Below are 18,471 nucleotides of genomic sequence, written 5' to 3'. Positions count from 1 at the left end.
GACTGTCCACAAGAGGGCGGCATCGCAGAAAATCTGTCATGGGTTGGGAATTCCGAATCTTTTCAGGGTTGAATTGAAAAAACCTAAAGGTTTTTTGAGCTGTTAAGAATACAAAGGGTTCTCAAACAGAAAGATCAGACTTGCTGCCTTTAAGAATCATCTCTTGTTCTGCACTGTGTCTGAAGTACACTCGTTTTACTTTAAATAATCAGTATTGGCCAGTCTTGGCATGTCCACTGAGGGGGGAGAGTGAAATCAGACAATGGCCCTTCACATCTAATTGCTCCAGTAGTTAGCAAAGTACCCCCAATGTCTTCATTCGTGCAGGTATCGCAAATGGGACTGGGGTACCTCAGACCTTGAAATGACTATAAACAGAGCATGCCTGGGGCAGTTATACTGCAAGAACTACACACCAGACGCAAGCAGGGTACGCAGTTACTGAACACAGACTGCAGTCCGTAGCAACTTTCATGGCACAGATGTGATTACCAGTTACACGACTATAATCTGTCATTCCTGGAAGCAGAGGCGGTCAGAGATGTTCCAATGCAGGGTGCGTTTGTCCGTTTTCACTTTCAGAGACCAGAGCCTGTACAGAGGTTCTCAATACAGTACCCATGCCTCCCAGGTGGAGCTTGGACGCCCGTGCTGGATGACCTCCTGCTCCCAGGAAGGGGTTGCTTGTCAGGGGAGGTGGCTGCTGTGACACCCAGCAGGGAGCCCCCAGGAGCAGCCCGACCTGCTGCTGGCACACTGTCTCTGGCCACATCACCCTGACGGGCAGCTGTGGACAAGTCTCCAGGAGCAGCCTGGCTAGCAGAAGACCGGGACAGAGACCCAGTGACCGTCCATTCACTTGATATCCTGATAGCCCCAGGCGCCACACTAGTATCGGCTCCATGATGCAGCTGGGCCTTTGTCAGGGCCCACGGGCATTCAGCCTGCTTCTGAGAGTGTGCTTGTGCTATACACTCTTATGAAGTCCAGTTACTGCAGCTGCGGAACACGTTCTTCTTTCGTTCTCACTTTCACTTTGCTTGGCTGTTTTAACGATAATGAATGAAATAAAAAAGGAATAAAACGACTTTGGAATTTTACTGTCGAAATTCGAGCTACACAGCTCTCGGGTGGCCAGAGGAGAATATTTATCACTTCTTTCTGATGTGTTCCCGGCGCAGAGACGCCCGCTGTCGGAGCCTGCAATCGCTCTGGCCACCTTGCACGGCGTGACGTGAGCGGGGCTGCCGCCCGGCCCAGCACGCACACAGCCGGCTCCTGCGCTGTGGCGGTGATGTAATGTTGTGTTCTCGGTGAGTACGGATGGCGGTGTGTGCCAGGCTTTGCGGAGTCGGACAGTCGCGGAGGTGCAGGAGGCGACAGCGAGAGGACCCGGCGGATCAGGACACCGACACCGACCCCGAGCTGGAGATGGACGAGGAGGAAGAGGAGCGGATAGTGGGGAAAATGCAGGCGGAGGCTGGTCCGCGCTGCCCGGGCGACGGAGCTGCTCGGGGGCCCGGGGTGACCAGCGATCCTGGTGCTGCAGCTGCTCCTGTCAGAGCTGCTGCAGGACCCACCCGGCTGAGCTGCCAGCCCCCGGCCTGCAAGGGGCCAGGCAGCCCGAACTCTTTACTAGACCTGCCTCCGGAGCTCCTGGTAGAAATCTTCGCCTCCCTGCCTGGGACAACACTGCCTAACCTGGCACTGGTGTGCAAGAAATTCCGGCACATCCTTAATACCGAGACAATCTGGAGGAGACGATGCACCGAGGGTAAATATCAATAATCTATAAAAAAAACGGGGTAAGAGGGGGGAAATATTAGTCATTTAAAAAGGTGGGTGCAGCGATATGAAGTTATTTGTGCTTTAGTAAAGGGGATCGGAATGTCATTTTACCATTAAAGGACTAGAGCCCGTAATTTCGGTTTCGGGAAGAGACAGATTTGCCTGGGAGAAGAGTAAAGGACTTGAGTTGATACCGTGTGTCGAATGCAGCTGTTTGAACACTCCCGACACTCAACCTACTTTGTTGTGCAACTAACGGGACCAGCCCTCGACTGCTGCTTCAGAAACTTTGAGTGGCATGAGATGGCAGAAGTCGGGACAGAACTCATCGGTTCCGGATATGACCCGTCTGTAAGGCCGTTTACAAACAGCTGTGCAACCTGGAAAAGTCGTTTTTATACAGTACCGCACACTATTCGTCCATCCAGCATCTGAATTTCTTTTTCGCCCAGCCGCGATATAATTCACATCAGCTATAGCAACGTTTCGGTCTGTAGTGTCTTACAGTACGCTGATCAGTAATTGGACTTACGTTATCCTCACAGTTACAGCTTTGGTGCAGGACTGCTTGAGTCACCGATATTCGATCACTTTCCATCGATCTTATCTAACAAAATCGCTTTAATTTACTATTATGGACTGCACCTTCCGGTCGCTGGTAGTACTGTGCCTCAGATTGGTATATATACTTCAGCCTTCCTGGTAGAAGGAAGTTCACTTTGACAGCTAACCAGTGTCTCTGGCTCCGGCAGAGTGCCAGCTGCACAGTACGGGTTTTGTGTTAGAGCTTCGCTGGTTTTAGTGGCTTTGTTATTTCTTCCTTCGAGTTTGTCTGCCTGCCGTTGTGCTTTCTCGCTGGTGCCCCCTTGGAACCCCGTTTTCAAACTCCCACTTTCCTCTACCGTCCTCCGGCTCCCCCAGTCCTGCCCGTGTTAATCGCCTCCTTAACTCACACAGCCCTGGATTCTCCCGTATTTCAATACTGGATGATACACTACGTGCCTTGGGAACTGCTCATCATAATTATAGTTTTTACATAACTATTCTATTTTATTTTTTATTCCTTTTATAGTTTTTCCATTTCTATTTTGTATTCTTAATACCAAGATATGTTTTATTAAATGTGATTGAGACTTGTGTTCATAGAATATAGAGTCACCTGAAGAAGGCTCCACAGCCTAAACGTTTCCTTTTTTCTCTTTTCAGCATGGAATAAACGTCTACTTGTTCCTTTGCAGCCTGCGCATGCTGAAGCAGATACCTACTCGAACTACTTCATAGAGTATATGCTGTTATAATCCTTTGGTCATTTCTAACTTTATGGATCTGTGTAAAGAGCTTTATATTAACCGTAGAGTCTTTATTTATTGTAATTTTAGGTCACCTACACTTAGAAAAAAGTCTGCCATATGCAGTACTACTTCTAGTGACTGCTCTGGGACCGAGTCCTAGTTAAAGTGATCAGAGTGGAGACCCTCACCAGCTAGAGTGAGCAGAAGAAGAGCCAGTAGTGGTTAATTCCATGCTGAATAGAAAGATTAAAAACAACAATTTGGCTGGGGAGCCGTCTTCTGTGAGGCCGCGCTGCCCACGCTCCTGATGTGAGTACATCTCCGCCAGCCTTCCAAGATGGTCCAGAGACTCCCAGGAATCAGATTCCACCCAGAGGCTCAATAATGTGATCGGATATTTTCAGAGAAAACAGGCTGGCAGGAGAGATTAAGAAAGGTCTAGTGTGTGTGTGGAGTGGGGGTCTTCCACGTATTGGGTGCACAGTGACGGGGGGGAGGTCACAGGTATTTTGGAAATTTGTCAGCCTTTTATTTGATTTCTGTGTACTATAACTAAGAACATTTTTAGTAGGAAGTGAACTGAACATATATTTTGAGAAAAAGGCTCCAAAAGAAATTATATTCAGCTGCCACTTACTTTTTGAAAAACATTTTTTAATTGAATGATTAGAATGTAATTGCACCGTGCAGTAGAACACACGGATCAATACACGAAAAGGTTATGTAAATTGTGCAGTGTTTCTGCCTGGTAATGAGTACCGTCAGGCCCCTTATGGCTTCTACTTGGTCTTTGCAAGTGAAATGTCTGGCAGTGCTCTGTTGTTCTTCTGAATGTCTTGTCATTTAAGATGTTTGGAAAAGCAGCCTTAAATGGGCTGGTCATTTAGGTTCTCCATAACTTTGGATTTTGGGGTTGGTGGTGTTAAAATGCCTTCAAGCTGCGACACAGAAGAGGTCTTATATACTTATATACTTATATACTTATATACTTACTGTATATCAATAATGATATACAGTAAGTACAGTATATCCCCTCACCAGTGCAGCCTATCAGGTGACTTCTGTTTTTTCTGTGGTGTTGCCCCATTTTGTGGTTCGTTTTTTGCCTTCATTGCTGTGTGCTGTTGCAATACTCTGTTCTCTTTCCTGTTGTCATCTTCTTATTAATCCACTTTCAAGAGGGGGATACGTGTAAGGTAGCAATTAAGCTGATAAGATTGTGAATGCAATTCAGCGAAGAATTTATTTGTTCCCGAGACTAATGGGATCTTGCAGGGGGATGTTAGCAGGGTTGCTGCCTTGCTAATAATAGAGACGATGGAAATGATGTCACATGCTTTCCAGAAAGGACAGCTGTATGTCATAATGAAGATTTATTGATCTGTGTTGCTTCATGTTTCACTTTGCCACCCCCGAGTGCAGGAACTGTTAGAGGTGGTTAGCCTTGGCTACCTCCAATACTCTCGGTACTCTCCTCTTTTTTTTATTCCTTGGGTCATGTTTGGCACTTCCAGACATAAAGAGTGGGCGCCATCTGATGCTGACCCCGTAAGAGGCAGGTTTTCCAAGAGGCTGCTGGGACACAGTGTCAGGGTCTAACTTCCTTCTCCACCTCCTCCCCCCGCAGAGTTTGGGATGCTTGAAGATCTGCGGAAGGTCGAGGTGGTCGGGATGTCCAGCAGGGAGCTGTATGTGAAACGTGAGTAGTCAGCCACTCTCCCTCTCCGTCTCGCTCTTCCTACTCAAGGTGTAATTTCCACAGTTAACTGCTCCTGAACTGTCAGCGCACCAAAGAACAGGCTATTAATGAACATCCGCCCTCCACTCACCCCACTCCCAGCCCTTGGCAATAAAAACAGCGCATCCAGTGCTGAAACAATGCAAGACAGTCTGAGCGTTAAGGAGACGGAGTAAGAGGAAGAGAGCGGACTGTTCTGCATGCTGTTGTGGTGCAGTTGTGATCCCTTCACCTGGGGCTTGTCCGAGCCCATTACTCTTTTTCCCCCCCTTGTCACCAGCATTAAGGTAGACAAGAGAACAACTTTTCCTCCTACACCTCCTGTCCTCGCTCTGTGATACCATGCTGTCTGAAGGCTCCTCGGGATACTTCCCTGTGTCACTGTGCTGCTGTCTCCGCTCAGGTATTAACCCTCGAGTGAAGTCTGGGCGCTTTATGAAGCTCCTGCCAGACTACGAACATATGGATTACCGGGACATATATATCCGCTGTATGTAACTCCGCCATGTGTGTGATCACTGCTGGAGGGGGAAGGATAACGCATGGAGCACTACTAACAGGAACTTGTGCTCAACCCCAGCTTAAGTTCTTATGTCACCCTAACTGCCCTGCAGATCGGCTCCTGCTTTACCCGAAGATTCCTCATGTTCTAAACCTCCCGTCCCCTCCCAAAAATAGCCTTCCCTTTCTCAAACACACTCTAGGTCTCCTATTGATATGCAGAACTTAGTGCTGGACCAGACGGTTTGCAGTTTGTTCCAAATGAGTTGGCTGTTTGATAATTAGAGAGGTCACAATAAAGAGGAACTTGTACAGCATCAACAGTTGTGGAAAAGCACCTCTTACCTCCGCAGACTGCATGTGGCATGTGCACTCTCTGTTAAATCAACAGGCTCTAAAGGTTGCTGTTCCCATACTTTGGAAAAGTCTCAGATGTTTGTGTTGTGCATGAGACTCTGGACAAATCTTCTGTGGACTAATAAGGAGTTGCTGACATTATATTTATTTTTGTTTACTTAAACTCGGTCCTTTTCCCCACAGTTGCCTGACTTTGGTCACTTAAGCATCTGCAATGATTTCTTTTGGAAAAAAAAATCCTTTAAATGAAATGATAAACAAAAATTGTAACCGTGTCTGGAAGGGGGCTGGAGGCAGAGTTTTCACAGTGCTAGTTTCACATGTTCGAATGAAATTGAAAATGGGGAGCTTATTGTTCCACTTGAGCTGAGCAAGGTTTTAAACCTCCTGAGGAATCTGAGATACTCATGTCTCAGGGAAGCCTTCCTATCAGTTTCTTTTGTGGCATTTATGAAGTCTAATTAGACATGTGCTAATGGCCTAGAGAACGTGGTATCCAGCAGGTGAGCATCTGTTCTGCCCTTGAGTGCAATAATTCTTACTAATGCTATTCCAGAGCCAGAAGTCTAGATATGGAGCAGCTCTCTGTTTCTACCCTCATTAGGAAACTGAGAAGCTCTCTATCCTTTGCCAGTGCCTTGAGTTAGACCCCCCACAAGGGGGAAGAAGGCAGCACATCTCGTGTAAGGGATATACAGTCAGTTCTGCAGCCCCTGATACTCTATTAATACAGAGCTGTCCTTCAAGAGAGCTCGGTTTCCTGAGGCTCCCAGATCCTGTCAAGCAGCTTCAGCCACAGCCTTTGAGAAAAACTCTTAAGTGCTGTACCTTTGCCTGCTATTTGTGTTCATTAACACAGGAGCTCTAAATAAGAACTCTTTACTCCTGTGGAATTCCACACATTTTTCTGTGGTGTTTAATGAGGCTCCTGCTTCTCGTTTAGGCCACACTGCCAGGTTTTTTTCATTAAATCCTAAGATAATGAATCATGAAAGTGGAATTTCCCTTTGAAAATCAATTTTGAAATGCAGGTACTCTGCACTGTGCAGTTGAAACATGATGCAGTTTTTGTATATGTGAAACTTGGATATTTATACAATTCTTAACTAAATTTAAAACTGCACTTCCAGAATGAAAGCAATAGAAATAAACCTCATTGTGAAGTCAGGATTTGTCAGTACTTACAATTTGCCAAATTTACAGTTGCCAATAGAAGAACTTTATATTTTTCTACATGGTTCTACATGGTCTTATGTCATTGGACATTAAGTCTTTATTTTTACATGATCCTTTTCAACCAGTTTATAAAGCTTTCAGGAAAACTGCTTGTTTTTTCCATCTGTTTTTTCCACTTGCCTGACTGATATGTTATTGAATTCAATAACATATCAGTCAGGCAAGTGGATCACAACTGTTTTATTTTTATATAAATGTATAAATGTTAGTGAATTCAATAACATATCAGTCAGGCAAGTGGATCCTAACTGTTTTATTTTTATATAAATGTAAACTAATAAAGTTCATTGTATATTATGTTATTTTTTTATTTTGAGGGCTTAAATGCAATTATAAAAAAATAAAAGATAATATAAAAATCAAGCATTTCATTTTAAAATAAAAATGTTATGTGGTGCTGCCTTTTTAAACCAAAATTTGAATTTAAAAAAGATTTAATGCTCAGATAATCTACTGTTTTCTTTCTGCTTTGTAAACTGATTGTTTAGTATTTTGTATTCTGCTTTTCTAAGCAGAGTGTTCCTGGACCAGCATCTTGGAATCCAGAATGTTCGCTGAGACCATTTTTGCTCATTCGTTGTTTTTTAAAAACTCTGTAGTGGCCCAAGTCTCACAGTATTATTGATGTTTTCATTAGCGCACCATGCTGTGCACCTCGAAAACACTTGCCCACTCTGAACGCATGCCTTCATTAAACCGGTCCTCGGGGTGACAAAGAGCACATTGTGGAACCAGTGTCTCGATCTGTGTGGCTCAGAAACATCCACAAAAATAGTCGCTTTGGAAGTAGGTACAGAAAGCAGATTGGAAAAAAATGTCTATTAAATATCATTTTTAAGATAAATTAAAAAGATCTCATGCATGTGAGTCTATGGGGGCCAAAGAAAATCCCACTGGCCGTCACGTGTTACCCTCGTGGCTGGGTTCAGCCATTAATTTCTCAATGTATTAAAAACAAGACCTTAAAATCTACCAGAAATGTACCAATAAATTCGTGGAGCAACAGCTTTATTTGTGGGGCAGTTTACTTCTTTTTTTGTTGCAGTGCTGTACAACCACTGTTTCAAAATGCAGACTCCTTCTTTTCAACCAGTCGATAAATCAATCAAGGTTTATTTATCGATGCACGAACAGTACAGCATACAGCGGTGTCGTCGGCCTAATAACTGCCTAATCTTTTGATCCACGGACCTACAGTGCAGAATCAGCAGGAAAAGGATCCCTTCTCACATACAGGGAAGCAACTTTATGTTAATTAAAAAGCATCTAGCTGGTACCAGGTGGCTCAGTCACTGCAGGCACTGTTTTAGGGTTCAAGATGAGCCCTGTAGTCCAGCCTTCTCCGGATTTCACCAGGGCCAGGTCAGTTGCCACCTGTGACCCCATTTGAATGTGCAGCCCGTTGCTTCCTTGTGGCTGTTTGTGTTTTGTCATCTCTTGCCTGGCTGTAATATACTGGCTAGTGTGTTTTAAACCAAATGGTGCAAAGCTGCATTTCACTGGTGTAAGTGCTTTAACAAGCTGCAAAGGACATGCTGTACCTGCAGTGTCAGGCCTGCATCTCACTGCCTGGTTGTGATGCTAATTAAAAGTTCCAAATAATCAGTATTCCTCTGTGTTACAGAAATAATGGGCAACATGGGTGATCTAGCTTGGATTAAAAAATCCTCAAAAATCCATTCTCCTGTGGCACCATCTGCAAACTCTTGAATTATTAGTAGAAACGTTCATTCAAAGTTAATTCAGAAACCACAAAAGTCTTTTTTGCGAATTGCGTTCTGCTGTGTTCAGCTGATTTGTTCAATGGGTTTTGTCTGTTACTTGCCCTTGTGCAGTGCTGCACCCGTACCGACACATCCTGGGCCTGTGGCAGCCAGACATCGGGCCCTACGGCGGACTGCTCAATGTCGTGGTAGGTGTATGAGTTGTGTTGGTGATTATGGACGTCTGTGATTCATCTCCATTAGCTTTGACTCCACCGGCTTCAACAACAAAAGCCCAGAGTCTGCAGTATGTGGAGTGGTTTCCATTATATGAGAAATGGTCAGTCAGGTTGCCCCCAGTTTCTAAATCACATACATTAAGGTTTGCTTTTGGAGATATACTGCCCTTACTCAGTGGACTTTGAAACTGGAATTCCTGTCTGAATAGGATTTGCACCTTTGCAGTGTGCCATTCAGACACAATGGCGAGCCACTGAAAGTTTTATCATTTAATTTGTTCGCTCTGACATTATCTAATTTTACAGCAAGTCTCTTTTGCTGCCTTATTCTTCCAACTCGCAGCCCTAGGTAAAATTTGAAGCTAGGCTGCAATCTCTTGATGGAATTGTGTTTGTTACCTCAAACTTTGATCTCTACGGTTTCTTCTCACGTGAGACCTCTATACCAGGGACCACAGAGCCCGTGTTTAAACCCAACGGCAATATCATGTTACATAGGCCATGATGGGTGTGTTTTCCACGCTGGTATGTCTGTTAGCGTGTTCCCATCTATCTCTGCGGTCCAGGTGGACGGGCTGTTCATCATCGGCTGGATGTACCTGCCCCCCCATGACCCCCGCGTGGATGACCCCATGCGCCGCCGGCCCCTGTTCCGTATTCACATGTGGGAGAACAACAAGGCCACAGTGGAGTGCATGTATGGCCACAAGGGGCCTCACAAGGGAGACATCCAGGTCAGTGTCGGTCGGCAGCCTTCCGCAGCGGGGCAGGCGACACCACGATATGGCTGCTCTAAGAAACTAAAGGTTCGGCTTCAGCTCACTGAAATATGACTGCCAGTACTTTGTGTTCAGAGGATGTCCGAGCCCATCCGAAATTGTTGACCTCTTGCTGCCACGCCCCCAAAGACAAGCCACACCCCCTTTATGAAGTCCAACACAAGGTATCGAAAGTAGTAATAATAATATTCCTCACACTTAAAATGCGCTTTTCTGGAAACTCCACTCAAAGGGCTTTACAGGTATTGGGGACTCCCCTGCACCACCAAAATGTGTAGCCCCCACTTGGATAATGCAAAGGCATCCATAGGGCGCCGGTACGCTCCCCACACGTCAGCTATCAGTTGGGAAGAGAACGGAGTGATGAAGCCAGTTCATAGATCGGGATTACTAGGAGGCCATGATTGGTAAAGGCCAGGGGGAAATTTGACCAGACACCAGGGTAACACCCCTACACTTTAAGAGAAACACCCTGGGATTTTTTAATAACCACGGAGAACAGGATCTCTGTTTTACGTCTCACCTGAAGGACAGAGCCTTTTTTGAATCGCGTCCCCATCACTATACTGGGGCACACAGACTGCAGGATGACTGACTGCGCCCCCTACTTGTCCCACTAACACTACTTTCACTTTCTCTAGAAACTGGTAACACTGGTGTTTTTTTTTCTTTTCAGACAGTAAAGAAAGACGAGTTTTCCACCAAATGCAACCAGACAGACCACCATCGGATGTCCGGAGGAAGGCAAGAGGTGATATTAAAGGATATTAAAGAGTTTCTCCATATTACATCAGCGATGTGATAAACACGTCTGCATATTTTTGTGTTTAAAAGAGCATTTAAAAAATACTCTCCCTTTTATTTTAAAAAGAAGGGCATTGTGCTGTTCACATTACATTGAAGTAACGATCTAGCTAATTTACAACCCTGTGTGACCCGCTATGTATGCTACCTTGTTTCGATAATTTTGCTACGTCTCCTTAAGGAACTTTTTTGACTTCACAGGGTTTGTTCCTGTGCATCACACTCTTACTCTTTGCATGACATCACACTCTTACTCTTTGCATGACATCACATTCTTACTCTTTGGATGACAACACACTCTTATTCTTTGCATGACATCACACTCTTACTCATCACCACATTTTAAGTCTCTGATCATCAAAATTTTCTGGAAGACTTCTAAAGCACTCTTTCATTTAACTCTGTCAGAAAGGTTCCTTTAAAATCCAAAAGCTGTGTTGCCTTATATTATCCATATCTTCAATAGAAATTTTAAAAATCCATCTCTTGGTATTAATGGAAGCTAGTTTGCCAGTGTGGAAAACCCTTTATCTTTGCAGGACAAATTTGACATCTACCCAATAGAGCATTCTCAAATGTGTTGAGATTGTATTAGAGTCTTGGCATGGGATCCCATTTGGGATTAAAAATCAGATCTCCAGAACTAGGCTAACATACTGCTTAAGGCTTAATCCAGTACATTTGACATATGGGAGTAATTCTTGAGAAAACTAGCAAAATAAATCTTCTGTAATGTGATATTTAAAACTAATTTATTTTGTTTATTTGATTACATTAGAAAAATGTAGATAAAATTTAGAAAAAGTATTGTTGTGGACCGATGAAGCTTTGAAGCATGATTTAAAGGAAAAAAACAAAGACGTCAAAGAGTGCATCAAACAAGGAATTCTTTCATTCTCTTTATAAAGAAATTCTTTCATTGTTTAGTAACTTGCTTAGATTTGCTTTTATTCTGTAGTAAATTGATTCATTGTTTTAGTAAATTATTTAATTGTTTAGCAAACTCTTTCATCATTTGGTCAATACAGCATGCATTTTAAAACGTGTCTGGGGATTATGCACTTCGTAAAGAATGACATAAACAGCATGGCAGGAGTTCTCATTTCAGTGATATGAAGAATTTTGAGCAAACATCCAGTTCTGAAATACTTTTGGGATGTCAGGCTTTCTGTTCCCCCTGGATATTTTAGTCTTTTAGACAGCTGAGGGCATGAGTAACATCAGCTTTGTTATTTACTTTCAGTGTCTGCATACTCTCGGGAACTGTGTTTTGTAATCCTTTCCATTTTTGTGTTCTGTTTCACATGCTCGTGAAAATAACAAGTTGAGGTTAATTCACACTTTGCACCTTCTAACCTGAGGGAGAACCAGCTGCCCAGATGTGGTTCCTTTTACTTTTCCGAGTAGTCTTTGCGGTCCAAGCAAAGTGATCCATCCTCGCTGTTCACACCTCCCTCTATACAGTATATCAAAGCACTTTATGAAAGACGAGTAATAGAGATCAGCAAAGATCCGGGATATTATTTCAGTTCAAAGGAGTAGAATGCACGGATCTGGAACCATCGTAAAAAGACCCAGCTGAAAACAGCCGCTGTCTGGATGAGTTGGTGCCTGTCTGTGCGGGGTGACAGCTGGGTCTCGTGTTTGTCTGCAGGAGTTCCGCACGTGGCTGGAGGAGGAGTGGGGTCGCACCCTGGAAGACATCTTCCACGAACACATGCAGGAGCTTATTCTCATGAAATTCATCTACACCAGCCAGTACGAGTAAGTCTGGAGAGGTGGGGGCTGCATGGGTAGAGGACAGTTTTCTGGGCACCCTACTCAAAGCGTTTTACAGGTAATGGGGATCCCCTCCGCCACTAATGTGTAGCCCCACCTGGATGGTGCATCTGCAGCCAGACACCAGGTCTCAGTGGGGAGGATAACAGAGTGATGAAGCCAGTTCATAGATGGGGATATTAGGAGGCCATGATTGGGAAAGGTCCAGGGAGAAATTTGATCAGGACACCAGGGTAACACCCATAATCTAGCAGTGATTACCCATTATTGATACAAGCAAAGAAAGTTTTGATTCATCAGGAGTCCAAACGCTCTTGGTCAGAGAAAATAAATGACGATTATAATTTGCCGGGATACAATCTCTCAGCCATACCACCCTGCACCTCTCCACTGGCTACCCACTGAAGCTAAGCAGGGTTGAGCCTGGCTAGTACCTGGATGGGAGACCTCCTGGGAAGCTGTGCTTGCTGCTGGAAGAGGTGTTAGTGGGACCAGCGGGGCGCGCCCACCCTGCGGTCTGTGTGGGTCCTAGTACCCTGGTATAGTGGCAGGGATGTGATCGTCGCGGTTCTGAGCAGGGTCGTGCCCCCCGCCACCCGTTCCATCCCCACACCTGGGGCGCGAACCCGGGTCTCCGGTGTAACACAACAGGGCACCAACCGCGTGAGCTAAAGGAGACCTCCCCCAGCCCAGGCAGCTGAGGTCCCTGCTACGCGCAGTGAGGGCGCTGACGTCATCACTGACATCATCACATCATCACTGCACTAGCTCCGCTACAGGGACACTATACTGTAGTGGGCGCCATCTTTAGGATGAGATGTTAAACCGAGGTCCTGACCCTTTCATTTTCATTAAAGATTCCCAGGCATTTCTCTGTAAGAGTAGGGAGTAATCACGGTGTCCGGGCCAAATTTCCCCCTCGGTCTTTACCGTGGCCACCAAAGTCTCCCCATGTATGATTGGCCTGCACTTGCCCTGCGATGGACTGGCGTCCTGTCCAGGGTGTACCCTGCCTTGCGCTCGTTGCTTGCCGGGTAGGCTCCGGCTTCCCGCGACACCGTATGGTACAAAGCGGTTTGTGCAAATGACGAGACATGACTATCTGACTATCCTTGCCTTTCAGTAACTGCCTGACGTACAGGCGCATCTACCTCCCCCCGCCTCAGCCCAGCGACCTGCTGAGACCGGGCCTGTTCAAGGGCACGTACGGCAGCCACGGGCTGGAGATCGTCATGCTGAGCTTCCACAGCAACAGCGCCAAAGGCACCAAGCTCACCGTGAGTAGCAGCCGCCGTCCCAGGAGAGAACTGGGGGGAATCCTGACACAGAGACGGTGCCGCTCAGCGCCCCCTTGTGGTAAAGAACAGCAGTCTTGGTGGAGCGTAGGCTGCCCAGGCAGAAGAGCAGTGGGATCTATGAGGGGTGTTGCGGGGTGTCGCCCTTTGAGATTTACAGGTCTTTTCAAGCCCCCGGTCTGATCAGCACATCAGTTCTGAGGAGAGCAGAGCACTAGCACTACAAACTGTGTTTTTATATCGTATATAACATATATACACCTGTTAATATACACCCATTCCTCGTTAAACCAGCAGTTTACTTACGAATACTTGCTAAAAGAGTGATACTTATACAGTACCTGTTTTTGTTGGACGAGTGAGCTTGCACTGCTACTATGATCAGGTGGGGAGCGGCGTCAGCATGCGTAGACTGCAAAGGAACAAGTAATAGGTTTATTCCATGCTGAAAAGAGAAGAAAGAAAACACGTCGTTTCGGCCGTGGAGCCTTCTTCAGGTGTGAGAAAGACAGGGCAGTAGGCAAAGTTAATGTAGCGGGAGAACTAAAGCTGGGAGAGAGGAGGAGCGAGAGGCGGGAGCAGGGGACAGAAAGAGAGGCCAATCAAGAGGTATGAAGTCAGGATAGGTGAAGAGAGATGTGAAATGAAACCTACAATGAATAGAGAGAATTTAGAAGAAAAGTAGTCTGTCGTTAAGAGAAGGGGGAAGGTGTGATCCTAGGTGCAGGATAATTTTGGTTTCTGTAGTCTTTCTGCTATATGAGTTCGGAAAACCATCTTTGAGAACACAGACGGAGAGATTAGAGTGGTCGTGGCCGTCAGAGGTGAAATGAGAAACAATGGGCTTGGAGAGATCTTTAATCTTCACAGCCCCGACGTGTTCTCTGAAGCGGTTTCCGAGTCTCCTTCCTGTTTCTCCAGTGTAGATGGCTGGGCAATTACTGCAAGAGATCCAGTAAATAAGGTTGCTGGAGGTACAAGATGCCACCTGGGTGATCTGGAATTGTCCTGAGGGGCCTTGAACGAGTGTGGTGTTAGATGTGTACTTGCAGGTGATACAGTACTGTTACCTCTGGCTGGGTCTGCCTTTGCACAGCGGGATAGATGTCAAATAGTCTGCGTAGCTCGAAAACAGGAGTAATTCCTGAGTGTCCCCCCCTAGGGAGACCCCAACGTGCCCGCCGGCCAGCTGACCCTCGACATCGACCTGTCGCGCCCCATCCAGCTGCCGGACCTGGAGAAGCAGCGCAGCGTGGAGGAGCTGTCCCGGCTGGTGATGGGCGAGCACGAGCAGGTGCAGCGGGAGCGCGCCCAGGGCGAGGAGCGGGGCCCGCAGGCGGGGAGGGGCCGGCGGGAGCAGGGGGCCGAGGGAGGGGCAGGAGGAGGCGACCCCGGGGACGAGCCGCCACCCGCCGAGGCCGAGGCCGCGCCGCAGGTCCCGTCGGGCCGGGGGTCCGAACCCCAGCCCTTCGTGTTGCCGCTGGGGGTCATGGCCCGCACCGAAGTGTACCCCCGCACCTGCCGAATGTGGTGAGCAGCGCCTGCCCCCGGCCTCGTTTCGCTCATTTAGAGGACATTTCAACTGCACGATTGTTAAGCCCTGATTGGCCAGAATTTTCTGAATTAACCAGGATTTTCTTAATTGATTGAAGAATGTTCCCAGTCTTTAGGAAAAGGTGAATAGGGCTGTATATCTGCGAGACTGATTGTTGTCCCGAGGTTGTCCTGTGGTTGTCCATACCGTGTCCTCCTTCTGACACCTTAGTTCTTCTGTGCATGCTAAGCACTGGCAGTACGAAAAAGAGGCAGATAGGCTGACAGTGCACATTCCTGCAGACACATGCACACTCTTTGGGTCTGTGTTGCTGCACTGCAATGTAGACGTAAACTCGAATTGGAGATTTCAGATGGAGGTGATCTAAAAGCATGGCTATTGTAAATAAACATACGTCCCCTGGACATCTTTTTACCTGAGGGATATTGCAGTGGAAACTCCTGCCTGTAGGGGAAACGTTGAAAGTTTACCAGGTGTATCATGCTTGCATCGATCACATGAGCTGCAGTGAGCCTCGCTCTGCAAGCTGCCCCCTGCGCAGAGTTCCGAGTGACTGACAGTGCCGATCTCCGGGCTGTGTTGCAGTTTCTACGGGACGGGCTTGATCGCTGGCCACGGCTTCACCAGCCCCGAGCGCACGCCCGGGATGTTCGTGCTGTTTGACGACGACCGATTCGGGTTCATCTGGCTGGAGCTGAAGTCCTTCAGCCTCTACAGCCGCATCACAGACAGGCTGCCCTACGCCCAGGCGCCCTCCCTCAAGGCCTTCGAGGAGATGCTGAAGAACATGCAGTCCTGGACATCCTGACAGCCTGCTCTCCGCACAGGGGCAACGGCCCGGGGAAAGAGCTGACGATTAGGATGAGAGTTAAGACGAGTCATCTGAGCCTCTCCCGGGAAAGCATGCACTTCGACACAAAGGCAAATACGGCTTTTTAAAATGTTTTATTGATGAAGGAAAAACTCATTTAAATTGATATCCCACCTGCTATGGCTACAGCACCGCAGGTTTTTTGAGCTTCTGATTTGCAAACGATGTTAATTATTCAAAGCTTATTTAGAGTGGAAGGAAAGGGTAATATAGTATTAAGCCCAAGGTAAAAGAGGAGTAGCCCTTTCCTTTCATTCTTTAAATTATAATGAGCTTGATCTCACTTAGCAATCTTAGAGGTTTATAGGTTATTTTCCAATAAGAAAAGAGTTTGTGTGTGAGGGCTAGACTGATTTTCACACATCTGGTATTCCAGGAATGTATTACTATATTCCTCTGAGCAGTGAATGAATTTATCATTTGAGAACCTTTTGGCCAAGATAAAAGCTTGTAGTCGGCTTCTTTCTTAATTTACAAAAAACAGTATTACAGAATGATCAGTAAAAAACATATCAAATTAGTCAAGCCCTAATAAGTTGTTGTTTGTTTTGTGAATTGTACAGGTTCATTATTTTTGATTGCTTTTGGCTGAAGGATATGATTTATTTTATCCGTTTGGTAAGTGTCTGAAATAGATTCTGTGGCTTCAACCAAAACGATAGCAAAAATACAGGTGTTGGCTGTCAAAAACCTCAGTAAAAACATTTTGCAGGCTTCTCATTGTTGTGCATCACAGGGTATTTCAGTATTGTAAACTGAGGCTGTTCTGCAACAGCTAAAATAACACTAAATGGTGAGAAGCTGTCTCTGCCCGTTTATCATGACTGTAGGAAATACAACATTCAATAAATACACCACCATCAAATCACACTAAATCACCTGTCATTATGTCAAAAGCCACTTTCTTTATTTTTCTTTTTTAATTAGAATACTTGTGTTTATTTCTAAAATCAGAAGGTTGTGCTGTTATTTTTTTAATGCAGTTTTTTTTCTGCAGGGTGCAATTTGGTTTTATTAGTTCTAAGCAAGATTGGCGTATGATTTTCTATTTAACACAAGCCCGTACTGTTGATTTATTTTCTGACGTTTCGAAAAGAAGTGAAGATATAATGTATACAAAACAAAATTGTAATATATAATAAAGGATCCTTATTTAATATATGAATTTATTAATTGTAATAGGCGGGTTTCTTTTTAGAGTATATGTTTCTTGCCTTTTTATGTATTATAATCAGGACAAATTTACCTTCTGCGAAACCTCTCACTGAACGTTTGTTGCTTGAATAAGCTGATTGTTGCACTTAAAATGTTTTTCTGTAATTAATTGCGAAGCTCAGTGTTTTTTCTTTTTCTGTTCTTAATTTGTTGTGAAACTTAACTTTTGGGTTCTGTTTTTTCTTTCCTCAGTTTGTATTTTTCAAGTATCACAGCAGGTTTTCACTAGGACATCAGGGAGCATTGAGTTTGCTTTATTGGTTCTCAATAAATAATGGATTAAAAGGTTTATTGTCTTCTTATAAGATGAATTGTCTTTCCGTGCCAGAGTTATCAAAGTAATAAAGGTGTTTTATATTCTATAGCTGAAGATCACTGTCCTGGATAGTTTAGGAGGCACCAGGTTAACAATAAATCCCATGAAAAGTCATATGGCTTTTACTCATATCCACCAGAGAGTGGCGAATTTAAAGTTCCAGGATCTGCAAAACCCGCTTGAGGCGACTGAAATTGATCGCAGCATCTCTATTGTCTATTATAACCTGTTGGAAGTCCCTGCTAGTGAAATCTGACTGTTTGAACAAAGTGGCATTTTCAGTACTTTCAGCATTTAGATCAACAAATGCCAAAAACCATCTGTGAAAATATCTGTTCACAGAGAACCTCATTCTTTGTCCCTCATGTAGCATGTAACAACTGAACATTCAGAGCCTTGTTAAGACTTGTCACCCTGAGCCTTATATTGGAGACCTCAGAAAGAGAAAGTAAGGCCAAGGATCACAGTAAAAGACAAGACATGCATAATAATGTATTCATTTGAGATATTAATTTTTGTCAATCAAAATATAAATAGGGCTATTCTTGACGTTTAAAAAAGTATCAATGGCAGGCAAATCTGTAAAAACAAGTGCGTGAGTTAACTCCTGGCACACCTCTTCTTAAAGGTTGCTGACCCCTGTTGTAGAGGGACATAGTTGGTGTCAAACCCACTATGCATACATCACAAGGTAGAACTTTATGGCATATGAATGTTTCATAAAGGAACCAGCTTTCAAAGAATGGCCCTGTATCTCAAGAGACTTGCATTCTTAGAGACTAAACAGAAACATGTGCTCACCATAAAGCAGAAAAGTGACTGGACTCCTCATTGGCTCGAAGCACATTGTACAGTTCTCCACCCACACAGACAGCTGGCAGAACATCACTCCTCTTATTCTCTTGATTTGGGCTTAACTGCCTTAAGCCTGCAGTGGTGGTGTTATAAAAATTCTGGTGTTATAAAAATCCTGATACAATGACAAAGGTTACAGCACTAAACA

General features: G+C 45.1%; 1 protein-coding gene across 2 annotated transcripts; it reads left to right on the top strand.

Moving 5' to 3' along the window:
• The first annotated feature begins 1,201 nt into the window (after positions 1-1,201).
• fbxo31 (F-box protein 31) lies at positions 1,202-17,441 on the top strand. 2 transcript variants are annotated; one of them, XM_088613987.1, is made up of 10 exons: positions 1,202-1,774; positions 4,708-4,779; positions 5,222-5,308; positions 8,748-8,824; positions 9,421-9,588; positions 10,310-10,384; positions 12,092-12,201; positions 13,340-13,493; positions 14,674-15,041; positions 15,652-17,441. In XM_088613987.1, the coding sequence occupies exons 1-10, from the start codon at positions 1,324-1,326 to the stop codon at positions 15,872-15,874; spliced, it is 1,785 nt and encodes a 594-aa protein (XP_088470113.1). In that variant the 5' UTR covers positions 1,202-1,323; the 3' UTR covers positions 15,875-17,441. The 2 variants fall into 2 exon arrangements, with proteins under 2 accessions (XP_088470113.1, XP_088470114.1); XM_088613988.1 differs by lacking the exon at positions 5,222-5,308 and having other exon boundaries at positions 1,209-1,774.
• The last annotated feature ends 1,030 nt before the right edge of the window (positions 17,442-18,471 follow it).

The sequence above is a fragment of the Lepisosteus platostomus genome, chromosome 20 (assembly GCF_059453375.1).
Source record: "Lepisosteus platostomus isolate fLepPlt1 chromosome 20, fLepPlt1.hap1, whole genome shotgun sequence".
NCBI classification, from domain to species: domain Eukaryota; kingdom Metazoa; phylum Chordata; class Actinopteri; order Semionotiformes; family Lepisosteidae; genus Lepisosteus; species Lepisosteus platostomus.
This window is presented reverse-complemented; position numbering and strand designations above follow the sequence as displayed.

Coding starts and splice junctions, on each gene's coding strand:
- fbxo31 (XM_088613987.1), top strand. CDS start 1,324: ATGGCGGTGTGTGCCAGGCTTTGCGGAGTCGGACAGTCGCGGAGGTGC. Junction 12,202..13,339: donor ATCTACACCAGCCAGTACGA/GTAAGTCTGGAG, acceptor CTTGCCTTTCAG/TAACTGCCTGACGTACAGGC. Junction 15,042..15,651: donor CCCCGCACCTGCCGAATGTG/GTGAGCAGCGCC, acceptor GCTGTGTTGCAG/TTTCTACGGGACGGGCTTGA.